Source organism: Plectropomus leopardus, chromosome 17 (genome assembly GCF_008729295.1).
Source record: "Plectropomus leopardus isolate mb chromosome 17, YSFRI_Pleo_2.0, whole genome shotgun sequence".
Lineage (NCBI taxonomy): Eukaryota > Metazoa > Chordata > Actinopteri > Perciformes > Serranidae > Plectropomus > Plectropomus leopardus.
The window spans coordinates 29,241,271-29,251,844 of NC_056479.1; the positions used below are offsets into that span (position 1 = coordinate 29,241,271).

At 34.8% G+C, this 10,574-nt stretch overlaps 1 protein-coding gene across 2 annotated transcripts; it reads left to right on the forward strand.

Moving 5' to 3' along the window:
• Window positions 1–2,954: 2,954 nt before the first annotated feature.
• Window positions 2,955–9,513, forward strand: LOC121956909 (troponin I, fast skeletal muscle-like). 2 transcript variants are annotated; one of them, XM_042505347.1, is made up of 8 exons: window positions 2,955–3,114; window positions 4,295–4,359; window positions 6,995–7,027; window positions 7,218–7,257; window positions 7,660–7,788; window positions 7,901–7,990; window positions 8,755–8,928; window positions 9,374–9,513. In XM_042505347.1, exons 3-8 carry the CDS (start codon window positions 7,020–7,022, stop codon window positions 9,449–9,451), a joined length of 519 nt encoding a protein of 172 aa, XP_042361281.1. In that variant the 5' UTR covers window positions 2,955–3,114; window positions 4,295–4,359; window positions 6,995–7,019; the 3' UTR covers window positions 9,452–9,513. The 2 variants fall into 2 exon arrangements, with proteins under 2 accessions (XP_042361281.1, XP_042361282.1); XM_042505348.1 differs by lacking the exons at window positions 2,955–3,114; window positions 4,295–4,359 and adding an exon at window positions 4,524–4,543.
• Window positions 9,514–10,574: the final 1,061 nt, after the last annotated feature.

A 10,574-nucleotide genomic window follows, 5' to 3' on the forward strand; every position in this document is an offset into this window, starting at 1 on the left:
CCGGGAGAATGATAGCACTGTAAATTTTTGCAAACCACAGATGTTAGATTTGCATGTTTCATACATATCATAGTAACATTTTGTAAATGTGTATGAGCTGATTTTATCATCTGGAGATGGAAGAGATGGCAAAAAAATATCAAAACTGGCTTTGATGGAGAGTCATCAGTATTTCAGTAGCTGATTCTGATTTTTATTTATTTATTTTTGGGTTTTAGTCCTTTAATGTTTTCTAGGCTTGTGTATTTTTTATTTCTTTTTTTATCTGTTGTTTCTGACTTGTTTTTATTTATCTGTGAGCTGCTTGGCTTTTCAATTACCTTTGGGATTATTAAAGTTAATCTAACCTAATCTAATTTTCAGCGGCTTTTTAGGGCACCAAAATGGGGATTCAGTAAAGGCATGATTTATTTATTTATCAAGACATCTTACTGGGAGTGGTGCCATCCAATTTGGTCATTTTTATGCCCAAACATCGTTTTCTAACCATAACCAGGTGTTTTTTGTGTCAGACCTAACCTTATGTCGAGCATGAAGTTTCAGTGCATCAGCTGCATAATACCATGCAGATATAATGTATCTGTGGTTTCCAGAAATGTGAACTTTTTTTTCTGGGGATTGAGTTGCCAAAACAATAACGGCAAACATGCTGCATGTTCACAGAAGTCCTCTCAGCTCTAAGTGGACCAACAGAGAGAAACCAGACGAGAGAGGTGTGTTTGTTTGTTTTTAAAGCGGGAAGAAATGTGGAGGAGCGGCGACATAAAAACGTGTTCTTTTGCATTTGGCCTCGGTCTACTATAAAAAGACTAAACACACCCGCTCTCCGGTTAAAAATAAAACTATTCCACTAAGAGCTCCTCCTGCAGAACTTTTGTTGTGTTGACTGGATATTTGTTGTTTTTCTGTTGCATTTGTTTCCTATTTTTTGTGACCTTGCATCTTTCCTGTGATTGCAGCTTGTTTGCTCTTCATGTATTTGTTTTGGCTTTCCGCATCATGTTTTTTTTTTCATTTGTAGCTTATTTCCATTGTATTTATTTTGGCTTTTCGTCATTGCTTTTGATTAGGCGTATTTCTAAAGCTCCAGCACATTTTCTCCTACTGGAAATAATTTGGGTCGTTTGTAGCATGTTTGGCCTTTTTTCAGAGTTCAAAATGTTGATTTTCAACATTTGAAATAATGAAAGAAAACAACAAAAAAAAGTATCTGTCTTTTACAAAATGTGCTAAACTTAACGTTCACCTACTAGCCTTTCCAGAGCTTTGGGCCCAACCCTAATGCCTTCTTGTTTTAAATCATGTGATAACACCTGAATATTTGCTGAAGAGGGCCTTAGAAACGGTGTCAGCAGGTCCTTAAAAGTCGTTAAATTTCAATTTTAGGTCTTAATTGCCACAAATATTTAATCTAATTTAATTTATCCATCCTTCCTTTCTTATCTTCCAAATCTTTAAACCTTCACTGAACCTAATACTGTAGTTTTACTTTCAACTTGTGCTTACCATTTGGCACAATTAACCTTAATCACTCTAATAACTACATTTCTACAAAAAAAACTACTTCTGCTCCTCACCTTACCTGCAATGCTTAAATAAGAAAGAGATGGTTTGTGCAAGCATCAGCCTTAAATTTGGTTAAAAAAAAGCTCCAGGAGAAAAAGCAAAAAGGTGAACTTTAAGTTTAGAATACACTTTAACAGATTTGCTCTAATCAATGTTCAATTTGTTTCTTTTTAATATATGCATTAATTTAATTTCTATTATTTCTATTTTTGATTTTAATTAGTAATTAAGGGTAGGGTTGGGGTTAGGGTTTTTTGCATTATCAATTTATTTATTCATTATTATTATTATTATTATTATTATTATTATTACCACAAAAACACATTTATTAATAATAATTGAACTTTTCGATGTGCTATAATAATTCCCTTTTTTTGTTAGAACATCAGACTTTCATACAAATCTGGAAAAAACATTTTTTTATTCCTGCAACACTTTCAGTCCCCTCATTTAGCTTTAATGAGCAGCCTTTAAGCATCAGACATTATGATGTATTTTTAAGCAGATTTTTCAGAGTTGGAGAGTTTTTATGCTTACAGAGATTGTCAGCAGTTAAGTCTCAGATGAGAACATATCTGTTCTTACAGCTGTGTTTTACTATATTGTCTGTGAATATAATTGTTTGTAAAGCAGCTTCCACTCATGGAGGGGTTAAAGTTGTTGAATACATGACTCAACATTTTATCTGCTTACAACAACATTATAATGTGTAGTGAATATTTGGTAAAATCCTGAAATGAGGGCACTAAAGGTGTTGTTGGCAACATCGACCACACGGTGTCAGCAGAGGACTTCAGTCCTTCATCTGTAATGTTTTTTCTGTTTTCTGCAAACATCTCAGGACAAATTGTGTTTCTATTTTACAGAAGAGGACAAAAAACTTTTTTTCTTTAAATCTCAACATATTTGAACTAATTTCTGCCTTAAGTTCCTGTTAAAAAACAGATTACAGCAGTTTTGTGTCGTAAAGGTGATCCTGCGAAAATGTTAGTGTATTTTCACTTTTACTACTTTTTATTAATGTTTTCTTTAAACAGCTTTTGAAGTAAGGTTGAGATTTCTCTGTAACACTTTATAACACAAATTTTGTCCAAATAATTTGCATTTTATTTCAATTTATAATTTCAATCAGTCCAATTAGTACTTTTTATTATAGTTTATTACTAATGTCTGACTTAGTGTTTTTTTTTTTGTTTTTTTTAATAGTCTTTATGTATGTAAAGTTTTACTAGAATGTATCTTTTTTTGTAGTTTTTATACTGGTAAAAATATTGATATTTTCTAATCAAGCGTATTGATGAGAGGTGGATTCTGTTCAGAAGGTGAGCAACTTCTGTTTTTATTTAGTAATGTTGTGTTTATATTTTTTGTTTTGTTTTGAGGTTTTAAAAAAACAAAAAATTGGTTTAATTGTTTTTATGGAAATTTTAACAGATTAACATCACCATGCTGTCAGTTATTGATGTTTTTATTTACTGTTGTTTTTCTCTGTTGTGTTTTCAGTCGCTGCGTCTGAATCCAGAAAGAACCGCAGCGGAAACAAATGAGGTTTGTCTTTAAAACTCGTATCACAGTAGCTTTGCTCCATATCTCATATGACGCTCTGCATGTCTGTTGTTGAGAGCGATGAAGTGCTGTTGTGTTGTTGTGGTTTGGGATAATTCGCCTATTTTCAACCAGCTTTGTATCAACACAGTGTGGGCTGCATGTGCCGCCAAGCTGTGGTGAACATAACCAGTTAACAATCCAAAAACTGTCAATAAATAAATCATAAATACAGGCTGCAAAATGATCTTGTGCCATCAGTAATTTTGTGCAGTTTTTCCTACAGCCGCTTCACCGGTGTGATGGCAGCTGGAGTTTGTAGTCTTACACCTCGGGACTAAAAACCTCGTCCCTGAGGGGACAAGCTGAAACTCACTGTGCAAAGGGTGCAGCTCATTATTTAAAATGGCGTTGGCTATCAGCTGTAACTGTCCGGTAACCGTTAGAGACGGGTTTGCATCAGACGGGTCGCCCACCAGCGGGTCTGATCTTTGGTCTGATGCTGCACAGTGAATTCTGGAGGTTGTAGATTTTCTGCCTCTTGAGCAAAAGATGAATACCAGACTTCTTCTCTTTTGTCTCTGCTCAGGTAGCTCCAGTCTCAAAAGTATTCGTGTCTTTCTACTGCAGAGACACGTTTTATGTGAGAAGAGAAATACGTATTCAAGTGTAGAGTCATCACATTCATGTTTAACCCTTGAACACGAGCAAACTGGTTTAAATTTTTACGTGTAGAAAAAATGGCAATGAGCAACTTGGCAAGATTTAGAAGATTGAGAATTTTTATTTTATTTTAAAGGCTAGGGAAAAAGCTCCAGAAAATAATATTTCTAATTATAATTACATTTTTTAAATGATTTATTGAATTATTATTCTTATTATTTAAACACTGTTTAAATATAATTTCCTTGTTTGTTTGTTTTTTTGCTTTCTTTCTTTCTAATTTTTCAGGTAAATAATTTTTGTAACTTTTTTTTTTTTTACTAATTTACAAAGTTGCTCATTGCTTTCTCCTCATGTTTTTCAAAGAAATCAAGCCATCTGCTCAGCTTTCAAAGGGTTAATACATGAAAGTGCCTGAAAAAAAAAACAAGCAGCCGCCTTATATCAGCTAAATATTTGAGATAATTAAACGGATAAAGTTTCTGAGTTTGATATATTTTTCTTGCCTCGTTTTGTCCAGCTCTCTTCCTGCCCCGCTGAGGACTGTTGACCTGTCGGGACAGACGAGGCTGGAGGAGTTACGAGGTGAGAGGTCAAAGAATGAAGGTATTTCAGGAGCTTGTTGGCATCGTCGCTCTCAGACGTCCTTATGACCATAAACAGGAACCTTCAAATATCCGTCCAAGCACATATATACCCCCACAGATTTCACATTTTGTCTGTGTCCCCGTCAGTCTCTGCCGCCCTCGTCCTCCTCGTCACTCCGTAGGTGAGAAGCTCTTTTACTTTGTGCGTTCAGTGGCTAAAGTGAAGGTTATGCAGCGTAATCTAAACTTAAATTATTGATTTCTACCAGAATTATCACCTTATTGTCTTATATCACCGGGTGCTTTGGAGGAAATTCTTATTATTTTCTGTTAATATTCAAGCAATAATCACCTTTTCACAAATTGAATGAAGTGATTATAAAAACAACCATTTTATAAACATTTTGTATGATGGGAGTACACTAAAGTATTTGTTTACATTTTAAAAAGTTAGTGTCCTTAAATTTTCAAGTTGACTGAATTTTAAAGGACAAGTTAATCATTACAAAATAATTTTAACATGTCACCTTAAATTCAGTGGACTCATAATTTTAAGGCAGTAACCTTACCAAGTTTATTTTTTTAGATTATTCCACAGTCACCTGATTATTTAATATAAAAGTATATACGTGTATTTTTCTGTATTTTATTCATTTTTGCCATGTTGCAGCCTAACAACTTGTCTGTGAAACACTGTAGTCCAATTTTTAAATTCAGGTTGAAGATATACCCTCCATAAATTTAGGATTTTAAAAAAAATTTTAAGTGAAGCACTTATCTCATTTCTAAACCAGACGTTTACTAATATTTAATACTAATGTGGATCCACTTCAGTAACCTCTTCAAAAAGTCCTTATTCAATCTTCTCCAAAACTTGATTCAGGTCTCCACTGAGTATCTGTGACTTCAATAGCCTCAATAATATCAAATGTTTTTATGTAAATGTATTTTAACGTGTCCTGTCTGGATGTAATATGTGTTATATGTTCCCTTTTTAATAGCCAATTTTCTGAAAGAAATTCTGCCTTTTGCATGCAAAAAAACATACAAAGTATTTTCTTCTCCTTGCAAGAGCAAAAACTTTTGCATTTGCTCAAAAGTCTTTGGCTCCTTCCAGCTCTCCCTTTTCTCTGTCTCACATATCCAATGACCTTTGAGTGAGAAATAACCGAAATATCAGATTACCTCTGACATGTTAGAGCTCAGCTCAGAAACACAAGTGACATAACTACAGATTCTGCAGGTCAGCAGCTTTAAAGCTGAACCACATTTGAGTTGAAGAACTGAAAGGGTTAAAGAGAAGACAACTTTGATGATGATTATTTTTCATTTAATTAGGGAGTTTGACTTCAAAAACTAATAACAATAAAAATGAAAGTTAATGTCTGAAAAGCCTCTTAAAATCTGGACAACTGAATGTTTGGTGAATTACATCAGAAGCTGTTTGATAAAATTAGTGAAAATATGAATGTTCATGGAGTTTGGTTTGGAAATTAAACTGACTTAGTTTTTGGGAGAAGACAGAGCCTTCTCCATCCCGGCCCCCTCCCTCTGGCACTCACTCCCCAAAAATATTCGAGACTGCACTGCCCCATCCATGTTCAGGTCACTGCTCAGGACTCATCTTTTTAAACCAGCTTTTAAAGTGTGACTGTGAATGTTCGTTTTTGATATGCTTGTGCTATGTTGCTCTGTTTTCTTTATTTTCTTGTTTTGGTTTTTTGTTGTTGTCGTTTGAAACGCTCTCTGTTGTACAGTGTCTCTGAGTTTGGGAAAAGTGCTTTATAAATAAAATGTATCATTATTATTATCATTATTATTATTATTATTTCATAACTGAATGTTGACACTTGCGTCTCCTGTCAGAGGAGCTATGTTACACGTCGCCGCTCACAGATAAATCAGCATGTGTGTCGGCTGACCTTTGACCCCGAGTCCAAATTAGCTCTGACCTGAGAGAGAAATGACACGAGTCACCTACAACCTGCAGAGGGGCCCCGAAAGGCCCTCAGACCGCAGTTTGACGGATACTGAAACTAATGCTACCTTTTTATTTTGTTGTTTAAAGATTAACTCGTTGCATTAGATCATTTTCATTTGTGTTTTGGGCTGATTCATAGTAAGATTTTAACTAAACATTTATTGCTAAACATTTTGTTATAAAGTGTATAAAAGGGCAAATTAGAAGTTTTCAAAAAAAGATAAAACATTTAGCAAAACAGAAAAGCTGAGTATAAAAGTAGACTTAAAGAACTTTTTGAAATATAATTATAATAATTTAAAAAAATCAAAAAATCAAAATTCAAATAAAAAAATGAAAAGTTAAATAAAAAGGGATTAAATGAAATATTTTTTTAATTGTAAGTGAAAATTATTATTTTTCAAATAATGATGTTAAAAGTTTGAATACAAAGTTTTTGTTTGCAAACAAACAAAAGAAGAAACGCGGATTTTTGTAAAATTAATCATTTAAATCAAAAGTTCAGTTTTGATTGACTCGTGTCTGAAGCAGATTTAAAGACTTTTTTATTCAGTATTTTATTCAATCATTTTATTCAAGTAACCTATAAAGATTTTGTTGTAATTGTTTTCATATTTGTGTCCTAACTGTCTCCTTTTCTGATTATTAATAGAGTCTGAAAGCAAAAAGAAGCCAAGATGTCTGAGTAAGTTTGTTCTCTTAAAATATTGTCAGTTGTCTTTTACAACTGCAATAGTTTTTTAATTCCCACCATAAAATAACATTCCAACAACATTTGATTGTTACAAAGATGTATTTACATTAAATCATATTTATTTTTTTTTTGTAAAATTTCTGGATGCTGTTATTGATATTTTACTTTTCATTAATTAAAGGGGAAAGAAGATGACATCGAGCCGCAGGCATCATCTCAAGGTAAGAATTTCTTTTCACATTAGATCATAAATCAAATTCAGGTCCATCAAGTGACAAAAACAACTTTAACAGGGTTGTAAACCAATAATGGCCGTACTTGCATTTATTTTATTTTTAATGATGCTTTGATCTAAAGAAAACATTTTTTTTCGTATGATTAATTATGTCTTTATTTTAAAATCGAGAATCGTCATGAATGAACCCATTATTACAGCAAATCAAGCTTTGTTATCTGGAGATAACAAAAATAAAATAAAATAAAATGCAAGCATGGTCTCTGTTGGCTTCCTTACATCTGTTTCCAAGTGGCCAAAAAAATGCAGAACTGTAGCTTTAGCAACAATAAGAAGCCTTTTTGCTTTACTGAAACTTAAATTAACAGAGCGTCTGTGCGTCCTGCAGAGTTTGATACTTCAGATCGCTGTCACCTGGCTGGAGCAGGAAGCCAACGAAATCGCAGCCGCCAAAGAAGCTTACATGGCGGAGAAATGCGCCGCCCCCGACCTGAGCGGAGACCAGGCGGCTCTGATGGTAAAAAAAAAAAACGCAAACCTTAAAGCACACACATTAAAAAAAAAAACCTTCACTGAGTGCGTTAGAGAGAAGGAACGGGGCTGATTTTATTCTCTTTTTAAACAAACAGGAAGTCTGCAAGAAGCTGCACCAGGCCCTCGACAAGATCGATGAGGATAGATACGACGCCGAGGCCAAAGTGGCAAAGACAGACAAAGAGGTAGACGTGTCTCACTTACAGGTGCTGCATGTAAAAGTACACAAGTATTATCAGTTATACTAAATTTAAAAAAAAAAGTAAAAGCGCTCATGCAAATTATGCATTTATGTACGGAAGCTGAGAATGGCCTAATTTGTAATTTATTTTTTTAATGCTGTTTTCTTTTAATGCATGTGGATTTTTTTAACAGAAAAAAACAAACATAAAAGTGATATTTGTGTGTAGCAGAAAACCAGGAGGGTCACAATACAGTTTCCGCTTGTTACCTAAAATCTGATCTGTCATGCATCACATTGTACCAGTCCGTTAAGGCAGGTGATCTTCGATGTAACCACTGTGATGGTATCGCCTTTTTACTGGCTACCAACATTATTCTGTACATATATGCTTTAGAAAAGCCCTGAAGTTGAGGTGTTGATGCAGGTTGATTTATGTCAATTAAATTAAAAAATTTCTAATTTCTAGAAATAAAGAGCTTATTTATCACTTGAAAAAATATGTTTACTTCGGGATCACGGGACATTATGAAGAATTTGAAAATGTGTGTCTGGATCATTTAATCACACCTGATTTCAGCCCTCAGTGAGTGAAGTACAGTGTGCATTGATAACGGATTGGTACTCCACGATCTGACAATGTTACCCTTTAAAACTCTCCCGGATGGCGACTGGAGGTCGCTGTTTGCACAGTTCTGTTTAAATATATAAAATAAGACCAACAGTTTGTCTGTCAGCTGTTTGAGCTCCTCCTCTGTGTTTCTGCAGATCGAGGATCTGAAGATGAAGGTGGTGGAGCTGGCCGGAGTGAAGAAACCCGCCCTGAAGAAAGTGCGTATGTCGGCCGACACCATGCTGCAGGCTCTGCTGGGAGGAAAACACAAGGTGACCATGGACCTGAGGGCCAACCTGAAGCAGGTCAAGAAGGAGGTCAAAGAGGAGGTGAGACTCTGTTACATCACTGACTTCATGTATTGGGCTGGGATGTGACTTTTTTATTTAAAATAAATATAAAATACTAGCTATTCAAGTTGTTCTTCCCTCACCTCAGCCTAAATTAGAAACACGAGTCCCTCCTCAGTGCTTAAATTTTTACTGCCTGACCCGTGTTGCAGCACCTCTTCCCTGCTCATAAATAATGAACAGTCCCTATCTCTAAGCCCACTTAAAGTCCGACTGAAGTGTTTAAATGACAGAATAACTCTACTTCAAATCACTTTATCTGAGGGTTTTAGTCCAACTTTGAGAAATTCGGTTTAGTGAGATTTCAGTTGTCTAACATGTTTCCGTTTTTTAAAAGTCCAGTTTTAGTCCGACTAACACAAAAATTCGACTTTTTCTATCATCACGTGAGCGTACCGACTGAGCTGATGTGTTCGTCTTTCAGGCTGGCGAGGGCGTCGGCGACTGGCGTAAGAACGTTGAGGACAAAGCCGACAGGAAGAAGATGTTCGAGACTTCCTAAAGACTTTCTCTGCCTCTGGGCTTCTACAACTCTTTGTTACATCTCTGGAAAAAAAAGCCACGTGCCATTAAATTATTTTTTTGGAATAAGGCATTGATGTCATACTGCCGTTTTTTCCAAAAGTTTTGAAAGTTAAAAGTAAAAAAAAGTTAAAAGAGCTGTTTTTTTTAGTTGGATTTTCTTCATTTTAGTTTCATTAACGTTAAAAAAAGAGTTTATTTAAAATTCACTTCAGTTATTGATATGAATCCTCAAACTCAGAGTCTTACGTATAAAAAGAGATTAATTCCTAATCAGGAGAAGCTGTTTTCAGGAACCAAAAGTCAGTTTAACTTTATATTTAACTGATAAATATTTAATTGGCTCAACAAATTGAAAAACAGTGTTGTGTTCAGGACGACCCACCAGATGTCAGCAGAGAGCCTTTTTCGCCCTCTTTCTCTTCGAGATGGTTTTTCTTTCCTGCACATCATTTCTTCTTCTTCTACTATGAAAATATTTGCATCAGAATCACAAGTGAAGCTGCAACAACATGAAGATCTACAAACGGTGAGTAACTTTAAATTCTTTGTCTCACTTGCAATCAAGTTTTGTCTCTTAACTGTTCATGTCTCCTTTAGTTTTCTTTAAAAACATCCATATCTGGTATAACTAAAACTCTTACATAACCGTAAACTCATCTGAAACTTTATCACCTCTCCCCTAAATTTAGGGGGGGGGGGGGGGGGTCGTTCAGCAAAGGGCTGAGGCTGGAATCAAACTCGCGGCCGCTGCCGCTGCTTCTGTAAACTCAGATTTTCTCTGTTGTTTCACACCTAAATTCTCAGCGTTCATAATTTAATAATTAAAGCAAATGTTAGTTTTCTCAGTCTGCTTTTGTTTTTGCCAGTGATCATTTCACATTTCTTTCTTAGTTTGGAGCTCACAGTCTTTTTTAATTTAAGTGCTGAGATGATTTTTTTTGACAGTTTTTATTTGTAATAACTGTTTGTGATGATGGATGAAATCCTGTTTATGTGAGTTTAAAGGAATACTTCACCCACAAAATGAACGTTTGTATATCAGTTACTCTCTGCGTTTATTGAATTTGTGAAGGAAACGTTGTTTTTCTTGCACGGTGAAC